We start from the raw sequence: 15510 nt of genomic DNA on the forward strand, positions 1-15510 counted from the left end.
TCCATCTTCAATAACATAAGTAAGTGGGTATCTTCAGCAACGGGGCCTTATCATCGGGTTGTGGGGGGCAACTGATAGCTTTTCAATAGCTGTGATGCTTGCGGAGTGGGGTATATGGGACCCCACCCATTCGTTTTGCAGTTGGAAAAACTGTAGCCCAAACAGCAACTGTTCTGGGCACGTGGCATCTGTTCTCCCCAGTTCTGAGCAGATGAACAACATCCAGAGGCCACTGTGGACCAGGGATCATCCTACACCTGGAGAAGCAACACAGTCCTGGGGGTTTAGCACTTAGGAGACTTGCAAGAGGGAAAGGGACTGCCAGGGTCCTGAGATTCCTGAGTGCTTAGCCGGGCCCCAGCATCTTACCTCATTTACCTGTCCCAGATGACGTCACCCCCTTAGAAGCACATTCTTTTTATGGAAGCGTAAGTCACATTTTGTGCACAAATCAACACTCTGAGGTTCACTTGGAGAAAATCATAAGACGCTAAGGAAAGTTGCCCATAAGAAGCAAAAAGCCTGTGACAGAGCCCTGTGCCATGGCCCATAAATTCCACCTGGCCCAGCTGATACGTAGTGGCTAGGCTACTCAGAGGCTGCCTGTGTGAGGGAAACTTGTTGCTGTTCTACTCTGGTGACACATAACATACATATACAGAGGGGAGGGGAGAGAGAAGGAGGGAGGGAAGGAGGGAGGGGGGAGAGCCCCCAAGATCCCATGGGAGTATTTTACAAAAATGCCCGGAAAGCCCATTGTGGTCTGGGTACCCTCCAGGTCATTACTTGGCTTGGGCCAGGTCAAGCAGAAACACACACTTGGCAAGAAAGGAGAAGATGTTCCCTTCTGTGGTCCTTCCCGCCAACACCAAGAGCAGCATTGTTCCAGCAGACTGGTGTGTGTTGTGTCAAGGGTATGCGTCAGTCACTCCCTTCCACGGGGGGGACTTTGAGGACACCCAAAGGGCAGCAGCATGGGTGGCTGGCCCTCAGTCAGGCTGGCTGTCTCCCGGAGGAGGATGGTTGAAGACAGGAGCCCGACAAGACAAGCCCAGAGAGGGGGACACAGAGCGGGGTGAATCCCCGCTGTATGAGGGGTTCACGGCATCCGAAAGTGAGAGAGCACCAGTCAGGCTTCTAACCTGCCAGTACTGTGACTTTGTCTTCCTTTTTTTTTAATTATTCACACCCAGCCTTGCGTGGTAGTCATTATTTGTCTCCTTTAAGAAATCAGGCTATGTCAGAGCAGGGGCTGGATCTGATTGGCCACTTGATTCCTCTTTCCCTCTAAATAGCTTTCTCCTCAACCGCCTATAGTCACTCTGCCTTCTGTCTCCAGCTGCCTCCCTAATCCCTGTATCAGTCCTTCTGATCTCTGGCCATTGTCGCGGCCACCTGCTGTGCGTTTGGGTCCTGTCCTCTTCAGTCCACTCCACGTGATTTACAGAATGCACTTAGCCAACCATTTGACTGACCTGCTCCAGCTTGGCCTCACCTGCCCTCACACACGGGTCCAGTCTCCCCTTTTGCATGGCGTCCCACACCCAGCCCCTGCTCTCCGGCCCAGCGTAGGGAACCACGTCTCTCCTGTCTCACACCCTGTGCAGCAGCCGTACTGGCCTCCTGTGGGACCCCATCTGTACCTGGTGACCCAGCCTAGCCTAGTGCCTGGCACAAGGGTTAGCAATGGAAGACAGACCATAGCAATACACATAAGCAACTCTGGTCCGGCCCGTACTAACCTAGCACCCACAGGGTTGGATTTGGTCCTAACCTGCCCTTTCCAAGCTAGGAGACCTTGACAAACTATTTTGACTTTTGTTTCCTCGTGTCTAGAATGGAATGGTAAAATCTTCTTCTTGCAAGCCACCGTCAATGGCTGTCATGAGAATCAAGCAAGGGGACTGAGAAAGTGCTTTGAAAGCTACAGGACACTAGTCCAACCTCAGAGCTTCCGTGTGAACAGCGGCGAGCGTGTGTTCAGGAGAGCTCCCTGGGGTCTGCCTGGAACCACTTGTATTCAGCACTATGCGTGTGCTTACAGGCAGACCAGACACACTGGTGGCTACACGGGCCTCTTCCCTCTGCATTTTTATAAAGTGAATCGGGTGAAGGAAATGTCTAGGAATAGACAATCTTCCTCAACTCCCCCAAAAATAACTTCAGTGGAAACAATTGTGGTAACGTTCACTCTGATGTATTGTTTCAGCCTTCTGCAATATGGGAAAAGGTCTCCCGTCATTTCCAACTCAGCCGCGAGACTTCCAGAGAGGCCTGGAAACAAAGGGGCTGAGCCTGAGGCTGCCCTGGGTGTCAGAGCCTGCTGGTGCTAGACAGTCCCGAGGCTGTGGTTTGTTCTTCCTCTCTCCTCCCCTTTGGGGATACGCTTGCTTGACGCCTGTGGATTTTCCCATGGACAACATCAGAGGTGTTTATTAGAACTGCACATGGCTGCCTAGAGCTTCCTCTGACCATACAGGCCAGAACACTCAGGGCACTTTGCCCCCACACCACCCCAGTCTGCCCCTCTGAAGGCCCCTTCCTCCCAGGCCTCCACCTACACAGAGATGTGCGACTTCTCTGCCTGGGTCAAGGCCTGGGTCAGCCTTCCCACCACCTGCTGCTGCTCCTAGTCTCCCTTGCTGGTTGAAGCGAGCCTCTTTCCCTGACTTCTGCAGGCAGCCACAGCCTTCCCCAGGCCTGCGAGACAGACAAGGCCTAAAGCTTTTTCTTCTCTTTCCTTCTCCCATCCACTGACCCACTACCCCCTTAGTGATCACCCCAGAAAGCTACCCCCTTAGTGATCACCCCCGTGATCACCCAGTGTAGCTTTCTCTTCCTGCCCCTGTGCCCTTTCAAAACAAAGCCTCAGCTTGTGTGAGTAGATGCAGTTTAGCTCCTTTTATACCCTTGTGAAAGCCATATTAAACCCTCTTCCTATTTCTGATTGCACACACATACTCACATACATAGGCATACATGCACACATATGCACACGCACGCACACACATAAGTACATGGGTGCTTTCTTGCTCCTGAAGCCTTTCTTAAGTCTCCTAGCCACCTCTCTTCAGAGTCTATTGTCTCCTTTTTCTAAGAAGGCTTCCCTAGCCACCCCCATGTAATATTCTGGAATATTTGCTTTTTCGGCATGTGGTACCTACCCTGCCTCATCACATTTCATACTCTAGGGCACTTAGCGAGTGGATCTGGTTAAACATGCAGACTCCAACTCAGATGGCTTAGGGAAAGCCTGAAACTTGCTCATCTCTGTCCACCCCCGGGGACTGCATTAGGCCCTAGGACCTAGGAACAGTGAGTCCCAAATTGTCCTGCACATGCAAGTTGCATTTAAAAAAATGATTTGAAAAGAGATTGGTACCAGTTTTCTACCTCAGACATTCCGACTTTATTGACATGTGTTATGATATCCCAGAGTGACTGCGACAGAGCAGAGAGTGGAAGCAGCTAGAAAACATGGATAAGGCTATTTTTTTCTTCTACGCTTACCTTGAATGTGCACACGGGCATGCGCGTGTGGGGGAGTACATGCGCATGATGCACATGTACCTATGTGTATGTGTGTGTACTTGTGTGTGCATGTCTGTGCATGTGTGCAGGAATGTGTGTCTATGTGTACACACGTGTGCTTATGTACATACTCACTGATTGACAGACTACATATTAGGCTCTTCGGTGATTAACTGATGATTAACAAGTATCAACAGAGCCCTACCCTTCGTGAGCAACCATACTAGACATTAGGGACAGGCTCTAGACCTTTGCAGAGCACATTGAAATCTACCTGTCCCAGCTGTGACCCATAGGGCTCTATGAGGCACGGTTTCAAAGGCTTTGAACATTTTTTTCACTTTCTCCATTAAAAAAAACAAAAAACAAAAACCAAACTTGACTTGCTTATAACAAAAATCTGCTGCCCACAGCTTCCTTTTGCTCCTTGGCGATGACTCTTGACTTGACCCCCTTTTAGATTGACCTAGGAACCCCAGATCTCTGGCGCCTAGGCTGCACCCATATCCAGTGTGTCAGAGTCGGCCAATGGACCTGGGCAGCAGTTGAGGTTTCAAGTTCCCCACAGGCTGATACGGAGTAGCCAGGGCTAAAAGCGGGACTCAGTTTTTTATCACCGTAAATGTAAACACAATCCACTTGCTTTCCCCTAGCTCTTTCCTGAAACCAGGAGAGGGAAAGGGGTGTGGCTGTGGGGCACCCATCAAATGTTAAGAAGCCACCAGTGACTGGGGGAGGGGCGGAGCAGTGACGGGACACTAACCGCTACAGAGTACACACGACCTCCAGGGGTCCGCAGACCCTGACCCTGACTCCAACTCAGCTTTCCGTCGGGCTTTACAAAGTTTTCCTGAACTGCAGCCACACGTCTGTGCTGATTTCACTATCTGGTGGCAAAATCGAGTTGTTGTGACAGAGACCATATGGCCTGCAAAGCCTAAAATAGTAGTCAGTCTTTGGCTTTTTACAGGAGAAGTCTGCCAACCCCTGCTCTAGAGGGGGACCCTGCATAGACTCCCTGGCTGCAGCTTACACGATGACATGACACACACGCTGGGAAATTTTAATCCATTCTTGAGTCTCTTCATAATTTCTCAGCGGCCCTTAAAACAGAGCAGATCCAAAAGGGAAGGGGGTCTTGCTGACAGGTTCTGTGTGCTGCTGCCCTCTGGCCTTAGCAATCTCTTCGCACGACTCATTTGTGATATATATAAGCTGTGTCTGTTTTGTGGCCTCCCAGGAGAGAATTAGGAGGTCCCAAATCAAACCCACATAGACTGCAGAGGTTAGTGGCTTGAGCTGGATCTGGGCTCTGTCCTGCCCTAGGATGGTAGTCTGGCAGACAGGAAGTGTAGGGAGAGCATGGCACTACACTAAGCAGGACCCAGGCATGGGGGGTAGCTCCCACAGACACCAGAAAGCCAAGCTTTGCTATCCCGAACACAAGTTCTCAGATTCTCCTCTGTTTCTTCTTGAGCCACCATGGTGCCCCTGAAAGTAGGTCAGATCACTGTCTGCTCCGGCCACACTGGGGTAAATAGACACCAAGTAGGTCATGGGGCTTCTACCGCCTCGTGAACCTGAAGGTTAATACCAATGGCTGCGCTGCCTCAGATCACCCAGCAAGACCCTTTTATGTGGCAGAGAATCCTTAATGGCCCGTTCCCACATGAAAAAAGGTCAGATTTGCTTTATGAGAAGGAACAAACACTGAATTTCTGATACAATTACACTCCGTGTCCTTAAAATAGCCAGCTTCACTGAGAAGTTAACACATTGGGGCAATTACTTAATAATTACCAAAGACATGTGACATAGGACTTCCAGTTGAGGCACAGCTCCATGCAGGAATGTGTCGGCATGCCACACCAGGTTCAGATCTGTGTGGCTTTCTTACCATCCCTCCTGATTGGAAAGTGCCTTAGACTTCGTGCTTCTTACTTTGGGTAGGTTCCTTCGTATTGGGTTTTTTTATTTTGCTTCTAGTTTTTAAACAGCCCCCTTGTCAGGGAGGCCCAGTATTTTCTCATAGCATTGGCCATACTCCCTCAGCGCAGCGGCACAGGCCACTGCCAGCATCTCAATGTGGAAGAAGGGACATGCTACAAACGAAGTCCCCGGAACGATAACCCCTCACCGTAACTGCCTAGCGTGGATACCCGCAGTAGGACTCACCCCCACTGCAGTTTGATTAACACCGTCTCCATCCATCTCCCCATCGTATCAGCCAACATTTACTGAGTATCTGCTATGGGAGTTGCCTTTGTGTCATGGAGCTTGGGCCCCTGCCTTGATTTGTGGATGGGTTCCCACGGTGATGCTGCTGAGTCTGGTGGCTATCGTTCTTATGAATATGTTTGATTCTGAGCTATATTCAGATCGGCTCTTAGGTTTTAGGAGAGTTGGCACTCTGGTTCCATCCTCAGCTCGCATGCCTTTAAAACTCCTGCTTAATCTAGCCCATCTCCTTTTTTATCCCTGTTGGGGATGGATCGTGATTGGTACCTTCCCTTCAGAGCTGTTGGGAGGTTTAACATGTTTAATACATGCAAAACACAATGCTTTCCCCAGTGTGTGGTAGGCACTGTGATTAGCACTGCAATACCTCATAATCCACGCAGACATCCCTTTTCTCTCTCCTGACTGTCTTCCAGGAGAATGAAATTGCTCACGCCGTTAGAAGGGAGTCTATTTATCAGGCATGCTGGAGGGGAAGGAAAGGGCTGGCAATCTAGCTTCCCCTCATTGTCGGACCAGCTCCTCTGCACGTGCCTCTAGCTTCAGGATGTCTTAAGTGCAGGGATGGCCTTGCTGTCTCCTTTGTCCTCTTGCCACCCCGCAGTGACCACAAGGTCCCTGTCGAAAAGTCAAGGGGTAGAGTGAACAGGTTTGGTCCCACACTCCTAAGCTGTTCTTTACTTTTCCAACTGTATTCTCATCTATCAGTTGGAAGGTGCCCACTGAGCATCTGTGACACCCAAGATGTGACTCTGGAGGTGGAGCTAAGGGAAGGTAGGACCCTAGGAGTCGCCAGACTCCTCCAGCTTTGTCTAGGCTGTGGTCATGGCTGTCAGTTACCTCCACCCAATCCTTTGGCACCAATAAACAATACAAATCCAGGACAGACAGAACGCAAGAGTTCCCTGCGCTTTATAATCAGTGATCATCGCCAAGTAGGGACTGATGAGGGGCGCCATTTGATGCCTGATTCCTGGTCCCAGTTTGGACTTGAGCCCTGCACCTTTCAGTCTGAAACTCCATCTCCCTGTGCTGAGCCCGTGGTACTTGTGTGACCCCTCCAGATGAATTCTTCCCTTTGCAGACACTGATACCATAGTCTGTCTGGCTTTAGCTCTGTGAACCTAGGGTACCCTTGGACCATTCTCTCTCTATGGGCAGAGTTGCCCTGTAATACATCTGCATTGAACACAGTAAATCTTGTCCTCCAGAACTAGCCAGATGCATTCCCTCATGTTTCTAGCCCCATACTTACACTTCCCAGTCAAGGGTTGGTGTCTCCATTCTCACCAGAGGAAACCGGCTCAGAGAGAAGATGCCTGACCACACCTGTGTGCTGCTGAACACCTAGGTCTTGCTCAGCAAAACTGAGACACTCGTTAGAACACTCAGAGCTCACACAGTCAGCTATGGGTATGACATCTCACCCTACAAGCCAGTGACCACCTAGGTCCTCTGAGATCTTACAGTCTGAGTAGGGATCAAGGATACAGAGAGCCACCATCCTTCCTGTTTAACCAAAGAAGAGATTGCCTTTGTTAAGCACCCAGCTGTGTGTTAGGAGGTTGAGAGCGGATGGGGTCATCAAAGATCCGACTTCTTACAAAGCTAGAAATCATACTTGCAAGCCACAGACGGTGGGCTCCTGGGTCCCTGGGTCCACATTGTAAGTGCTCTTAGCCCACACTGGGTAGACTAGGATGGCCCAAATCTGGCTCATCGAGAGTGATCCATTGTCTTAACTTCTTTCCAAGAACAGTTATGGAGGTCCACAGTGTCTAAGGCCCTGTGCAGACTCTGTGAGCATGCAGGTAAAGGAGACCTGGCCCTGAGCTCCTGAAAGTCTATACAGCTTTGTGGGGCATGCTGTACATGCAGGCAGTCACCTGGACTGTTTGGACCAGAGATGGAGTGTTAGGACATCTCTCCCATTGCTGTGGCCACATGGATTCATTGTTGTGGGAAGTACAGCCAGCTTTGCAGGGCAGAAACCCTGTGCTGGGGTGGGGGGGAGGCTGGACCCTGTAAGCAGAGCAGAGCTGGGACGATGCTGCAAGTCAAGAAAGGGAGGGGCACTGGCAGAGAGGTGTGGAAGTCCTTGGAGATTCCATGGCTCACTGCTCTCAAGCTCCTCCAAACCCCATGGCAGGCAATGCTGCATCCTGGCCGCAGCCCAGCTCCCTTCTGCCGTGTTGCCATAAATAGAGGTTGGAGTGGCTGTCAAAGCCAGTGGGGTGAAAGCAGCTTTCCTCCTGGGTGGACTGTCCCCGAGCTGTGACCTATGGGTGGTACAGTGGGAATCTGAAAGTCACATCCTCCAATGAGTGTCATCACTCCCCCGGCTGGAAAAGCTGCGTGGCAGCAGGGCATGCCAGCCCTGCCAGCCCAGTGGCTTCCCCAGGGCCCTCTACCTGCTGCCTGGTCCCATCCCTCAAGCTCAGGGTGTACACTCTGGCCTTGCAGATCAAACTCCAAGCTTCTAAAGCCAGGTGCCAGATGGTCACACCAGAAAATGTCCTCCTCCCAAAGTCAAACCTGCAGAAAACTTAGCTATCAGGAGGGGGGAAAAGGAAGGAAACAGGGTATAGTAGTATACCTTTAGTCCCAGCACTCGGGAGGCAGAGGCAGGTAGATCTCTGTGAGCTCGAGGCCAGCTTGGTCTACAAAGCAAGTTCCAGGACAGCCAGGGCTGTTACACAGAGAAACCCTGTCTCAGAAAGGCGGGGGAGGGGGGAGGGCGGATGAAAGAGAGAGGAAGGAAGGAAGGAGCAGAGTCCCCCCCCCCGAAAACCTTGTCAATGAGGAGAACCATCAGCCTATGTGGGGAGGGGACCACAGGAGGAGAATTAATTACCTAAAAATTGTACCCAGCACTGGTGGTCTTAACTAAATGCCATGAGCCAGAAGAGTGTGTGTCTGAGTAAATGTGTGTACTTGATTTTCCTTCCAAGAAAAGGTTGACAATAAGGCCAACCCAAACAGAGAAATTTTCTTCAGGCCTTCTACAGTCTGAGAGAGCTAGCAGCTTCACAATGGCTTGGAGCTTAGATCCAAGTAAAAATGGTGACTGATGGTCAAAATGGCTCCTGAAAGCCCTTAGATTGTTTACAGTGCAGTGCTAATGTGTGAGAGTGTACACGCTGCTACAAGATATGGAAACCCATGAAAGACCTGTGTGCTGTTTCTTCCAAGTCCCTGTAGAGAAGTTTGAGTTAGGCACATACTTGACCAAGACATTGTTAAGAACATTCTTCCTATAGAGGCCACTCTTAGTACTTGGAAACGGCCATCTTTATTTCAAAATTACGCCCTCAAAGGTACCCTTGTGGTAAAGTTGAAACTACTCCCTAGCTTTCAGATTTTTCTGGAATATGAGATTTAAAATGTTGGGGACTACTATTCCAGTATAAATGGAAGAAAATTAAAGAAATAGACTTTCATATAGGGAAGAATAAACAGAACAGGAATGATCCTTGTGAAACGATAAACTTTTCTGTATCTATTACATTGTCAATGTGTGCCTTTGTGTGGGTATGCACGAGCATCGTAGCACACGGGTGGCCGGCAGGGGGCAACCTTCCAGAGCCTCCAGCCCACCTGCTCTTGACTCAGACTGTGTGCTCTGCCCCCAATCCCCACCTACAGATAGATTTCTTCATAGCCATTGGTTCAGGGCATGGCCCCTGCATCCCAACCTAGGCTTGTTCGCTCTGGGGCTGAAGTGCTGGACGCATCTTTAATCCCCCAGAGACACCCACCTTACTTGATGATTTAATTTGATTTCTGTTGCTGTGATAAACACCATGACTAACAACAGCTTGGGGAGCAAAGCATTTCAGCTTATGCTTCTATACAATCGTCCCTCTCTGAGGGAAGTCAGGACAGGGGCCGAAGCAGAGACCACGGAAGAACATTGCTTACTGGTGTGCTGCCCTCTGCTAGCTTTCTTATATGGTCTAATCCCACCTGACAAGAGATGGTGCCCCCCACGGTGGCCTGGACCCTCCCACACCAACCGTCAGTCAAGACGGCCTCGCACAGGCATGGCTACCCGTCATTCTCCTGGGGGCAATTCTTTAATTGAGGTTACCCTTTTCCAGGTGAATAGTTGACCATGAAAACTAACCACTACTTGTGTCATTTTTCCACTGACCAAGCCTACTCCAGAGTGGGCTGGTTTTATAGAACATGCTTTTGCAGCCACAAAGATAATGCACTTAGGGAGCATCTCATTCTTGCACTGACTTCCAGCACAGGGATGTGTATGTTTGTAAAGATGCATGTTCATGTCTTACATGTGCTCTGCCAGCACTGTGTGGGCAGGGATTCTCCGACCGTCTGCCCTCCCTCCTTCCCTAGAGAAACCCGATCTCTGTGAGCTGTGTGTCTCCAAGGCCCATACAGGTCAATGTAGCCAGGTCCTAAAGCCAAAGGGAGCATTGTCCCCAGAGAGGAGTTGAGGAAGAGTAGGCAAAACCTAGTGGCGGTGTATGTCCAGGGCGACACCTGCAGCCATCTGGCCGCACACATGAAGAGTCACCTGAGAGACCTGAAGGACCGTCCTCTTGCTTGGAGAGGAGCAGGCAGGTGTGCTGAGCAAGCTGTTAGCACCAAGCCCATGGGTGTTCTCAGGGATGCTCTGAGAGCCTGGCACAGCTCACTCTCCCGTACGGAGCAGATCTTTTCTGAAAAGCAGACGCATCTCCCGTTTGAAGCCAGAACTCCCTCTGCCCTGACCAGGATGCCAGAATGACCAACACTCCTTCCAGGCTCCCTGGTGGTTACTTCTGTCCCTGGGAGCCTCTCTCTGGGCCATGCCGCTCTCCCAGAGCTGTTCCTAGGATGAAGTGGCTGAGGGAGACTTTTCCTTGGGGATGGATGGTCTCCTACTTTAGTCCTGCCTGGGTATGAACCAGGGCACATCTCCCCACAGCCGCCGCTGCCTGTGTGGGGAATGGCCTTTATATGCCTTAGGTCCCAGAACTCTGTGGCAGGACTGAAGAGGTTGGCACCTCCTGGCTCATGTTAACCACCATGGGCAGCTCCATCTGTCAGCCCAGAGCTGAGGGCTTGGCCTGCTGCCAGCTCAGGACCAGCTTGGGAGGGAGTCTCAGCTTCCCGGCCATTGTCTGTTGGGGGCACGCCCAGTGTGTTCCAACAGTGACCTGGAGAGGCCTAGAGTGAGTCAGGAAGGGAGGGAGGGAAGAAAAAGCGGGGAGGAGCCGGCCTGAACCTGGTCAGGGTGGGAGAGGGGAAGCGAGAGGGGGAGACTTGGTGTTTTTCCTTATTTGTGTTTTATATTAAAGAAAACAAATAATACCCTTTGAAAAACCCATTAAACAAAGCATATCCTGAAGGTCCCAGCGGCCCATTGTGGCTGGCTGGAGCCTGGAATCCATTCACACATTTTTGGCTGGATTGTTGGAGGCTAGAAAGACCCGGAGTGGGAGGGAAGGGTCATCGTTACAATAGTTTGAAATGGCTTTTGCTCCCTGGACTTAATAGAAGTCTGAGCCAAATAATCATAACTCCAAGATGCCATGTCTGCCTGCCCCATTGTCCTCCCATCACCTCTCTGGGACGCTCCAGCAAACTGGCCAAGGCTGCCAGCGTCCTGCACCTTGCCCTATGGAGGCAGACTGAGGGAGGCAGGCCCTGGAGTGTCACACTGAAGGGCTCTGCAGCCTCTCTCGCTGTTTGACCTCTCTGGGCCTTGATCTCCTATACCGCCAAGTGGGGCTTGGGGCCCAGTGGACCCTCTTGCCACTCTATCATTCCTGGACCTGTGGCTTCTCCATCACCTCCTTAATACCACACAATATGAGAACATGTGGGTATCTTAGGTACACCAGGCCGCAGGAGGGGACTCTTCTCCTTGGATAGCCAATCCTACATCCTGGCTACCCCACTCCAGCTTCCCAGGACAGAATGACAGTTCTCCTGGACATAACCCCACATGGACACATTTGCCTGTCAGGTGTGCAGACCAGCTTCTGCAAATAATTCTGCCTGGCTGGGCCTGGCATTTGGTAGGACTGGCATTGTATGTAAGCAGTTCTCACCCCAACCTTGACGTCAGTCTGTAAGGAACAGAACACAAAGGCCACCCTTAGAATTTTCCCCAGGCCCTCCTTTGAAGTCTAGAAGACAGTTGGTTTCCCCTAAATACTTCCTAATATTGCATGGAGGATTTGGGCCTAGGATTGGGAGTCAGCTTGTGCTCAAGACTGGGCCCTCTGGCTCCCCAGCTCTCTCAATGACCTACACAGAAGGTGGTGACATTTTTAACTGGAGACTGGAAAAAGAACTTGTCCCCTTCCAAAGCCATTGGCTATGTGCCTGCCCCTTCTAGGTAAAGGGGAATGTTCAGCTCTCTGGCTTGGGACTCCGCAGAGAAGGCCCCTGGTCGATTTTCACAGAACCAGCTCCTAATTGAGAAGGAACCTTAGCATCTATCCTAGGTGGGAGATTCATTCACTCTGATGATTTCCATTCTCTGGTCTGATTTGGTGGTCAGGGTCCATCCGGCCTCTCACATCCTTCTCTAGAGGTGTTGTCGTGGTTAATGGGGTCATGGACGAAATGATTCATGGTCCCCCCTCTCTCCATGTCACAGGGCTACCACCAGATGCCCCAGGAAGTGGAGATCGCACACACCAAGAAGCTGTTCCGGAGGAGGAGAAACGACCGAAGGTAGGAAGGCGGTAGTGAACCTGTCCCTCGTTCCTGCGCTGGTCCAGGCTGGGCAGGTTAGCTCTGGCTATGCTGTGAGATGGAGCTATGGACAAGATGGGCAGCTTTAAGGTGACATTGGCAGTACAACGGGCTTGGTTATGTAGCACTGCTTTTGTGTGGTTGATCCAGGGATCGGGCCACCATCTCCACTCCTCGCTGGGAGTCAGCATTGCCCAGGATTTGCAGAAATGCTCTTCCCACCAACCAAAACTGCAGCATGCCCTCAAAGAATGGAGCCCAAGGGCTGCATGTTTAGAGGCATGGCCTCCAGGAGGCTCCCCAGGCTCACAAATTCCTCTTTCTGTCTCCATCACAAATTCAAAGCCACCTCCTCTTTCTGTGTCCTGTGTATGCGCCACACTTTGCAGTGAACGTCACAGACCTGAGTAGTGGCAACCAAGAGACAGGAAAAGCGTGATGAGGCGGCATGCATTGGAGCAGGCAACCAAGATCGAACCTCCAAGAAGTGTGTGAATGTGTGTGTGTGTGTGTGAGAGTGAGTGTGTGTGTGAGTGTGTGCGTGAGTGTGTGGTGTGTGTATGAGTGTGTGTGAGTGTGTGCGTGAGTGTTGCTGTGTGGTGTGTGAGTGTGTGAGTGTATGCGTGAGTGTGTGTGCGTGTGTGAGAGTGTGTGTGAGAGTGTGAGTGTGTGTGAGTGTGTGTGAGTGAGCGTGTGTCTGTGTGTGTGAGTGTGTGTGTGTGTGTGTTCTACAAGGCATTCTTACGTGGAAAGGTCTTCTCAATATAGTTTAAATGAAAATTTCCAGGTGCAGAATCATACTGTGTGCAGCCATTTGTGCTAAAGGGGGAGTGGGATTCTTTTCCTTTTTTGCTTGGATGTGCAAAAAATATTTCTGGATGAAAATCTAAAAAAAAAAAAAAGAAGAAAAAAGAACAAAAAGACTTATGCTTGAGGAATTAAAATGAGGTGTTTCCCTATAGGGAAAATTTATTCTTAGACAACGGTGATGGCTTGTGATTTTTGCCTTTAATGCGTGGAGAATGTTCTTTAAGAGACAAGAGACAGCCAACTAACATCCTCTAGTCAGAAAATTAGGAGCACCTGCCCTCAGCGCTGTGTGGCCACAGCTGGAGGTGCTGGGCTCGGGCCAAACTGGATCTCCAACCCCTTACTCTTCATGGAAATCCCGAACCAGGAATAGTAGGTAGGCAGAAGATGGATGCCCAGAGTGCCTGCCTTCCAGTAGTGGGTTTTTGGTTTCTGAAAGCATTCACAGGGGAATGAGGTTCCAACGAACTGGGAGGCTGCTGTCCTGGCTAAGGCCTGGGAATCAACAGACATCAGAAGAGGAAACCGAGCCAGGAGAGCCAAACCAAGCCCTGCCCCTGCCCTGACCAGGATACAGTGGGTTCCCGGCCTGTGCCACCTCTCTGCCCGTATCATGACACATGACAGTTATTGGGTTCTGGGCTCTGGGTAGAGGAAAGAAATGGGGAGCCCCTCTCAAAGGAGAAATGGTACCAGGAAGGAGTCAGGGGGAGCAGAAGGTTTTCTGTCCCTCCTGCCCAGTGTGTGTCTCAAAGATGCCAAGACTGTCCAAGCCTACATATGAGGCTTCTCTGGGCCAAGGCACTGGCATCCAGGTCAGCCCACATGCCACTTTTTGGGCCAGGTCACCATGCTCCACAGGAGTCTCCTAGATGGGGCAGGCCTCCGGAAACAACAACGTGACCCTGGAATGTCAGGAGGGAGCGTGCATAGCACGGGAGGACCAGGAAGCTGGACGTCTACTTACCCGTACTCGTGAGAGCGAATGCTCCGGCTGGGTCAATGCATCTCACAAAGGATGTGGACCGGGCCAGCATCCAAAGAGAAGGCAATAAAGATGATTAAAGGGACAGAAGTATGCCTGTGAGGACTGGGGCCAGGGTAGAAGGAAGCACATCCACACGGCGAAACCCACGAAAGACTAGCATGGAAGGACTAGCGGCAGCTGCCTGTGTTTACTGAGATGAAGCATCTTGGTCACCACAGTCAGACTGTGGTTCAAGGTAGCAGATGCACACAGCTGAAGTATGTGCTAGACAAGGAACCAGCCAGAAATACAACAGCCCATTTCTCACCCGGGGTGGGGGGGAGTACCCCGTTAGAGATCCCCCAGATGGTAGAGATAGGTGTTCATGAGACAGCAAGTAATGATGTGGCTAAAAGACTTCATTATCTAAAAGCAGGGGACTTCTGTGTCTCTCTTGGGAACTATGGTGATTCTGGCATTCACAGATAGGCTATGAAACATTACCACGTCGAATGCCAGTTCTCCTAGTAGGTGACCCTCCCTAGTGGCCTTGTTAGGTACCAAACCTAGATACTTGGCAGTTCTGTACTGCAGGTTAGCATTTAAAGTGTAATCCATACTGAGAAAGTACCACCAAGAGAGATGACAGAGAGAATCAGCTGTGGCAACCAGGAACACAGCCAGCATCTACAGAAAACTCAGATCTTGCCGTTTGTCATGAGAAGGGAAGTGGCGAGCTGCATCCTCCTGGTGTCTCTGCGACTCACCTTAGGATGCCTGCGGGAGTCTTTGGCCTTCTGCCACCCTACAGAATGACTGGAATTGGGGTCTGATAGCTGCAGACCCCATGACACATCACTGCGCCTAGCACTGAGTGGTACCTCCCCGCCGGAATAGGCATTCTCAAAACTGGGACCTAGCATCTTCATCCACGCAGAGGTCTGCCACATGTCCTAATCTTGTTTACCTCTCCAGGTGTCTCTGTGTGCTTTGCTGCTTTTCTCTCTATTGGTTCAATTTAGAGGCAATAGGCAGCTAAACCATGTATCAGCGTAGACATATGCCTTGGCAATGGGGGCTGGATGTGGTGAGTTGCTTCCTTTGAATTATCTGTCTGAATGCGTGTCTGTGGATAACTACGTACACATGTGTGCTGGCGCCCACTTGTGGCCGGAGACATCAGATCCTCCTGGAGCCGGAGTTACAGACAATTGTGAGCCTCCCAACTGGGAGGTGCTGGGGACTGAACT

The 15510-nt window shown here is 50.9% G+C and overlaps 1 protein-coding gene across 3 annotated transcripts in view; it reads left to right on the forward strand.

Moving 5' to 3' along the window:
* Positions 1-15510, forward strand: part of Ctif (cap binding complex dependent translation initiation factor) — a 226012-nt gene that overhangs the window by 94958 nt on the left and 115544 nt on the right. For all 3 annotated transcript variants that reach the window (XM_051201994.1, XM_051201993.1, XM_051201995.1), the window contains exon 7: positions 12386-12462. In XM_051201994.1, the coding sequence (XP_051057951.1) occupies positions 12386-12462 (77 nt within the window). The remainder of the gene's footprint in view (positions 1-12385; positions 12463-15510) is intronic.

This window comes from Phodopus roborovskii, unplaced genomic scaffold (assembly GCF_943737965.1).
Source record: "Phodopus roborovskii unplaced genomic scaffold, PHOROB, whole genome shotgun sequence".
Taxonomy (NCBI): Eukaryota; Metazoa; Chordata; class Mammalia; order Rodentia; family Cricetidae; genus Phodopus; species Phodopus roborovskii.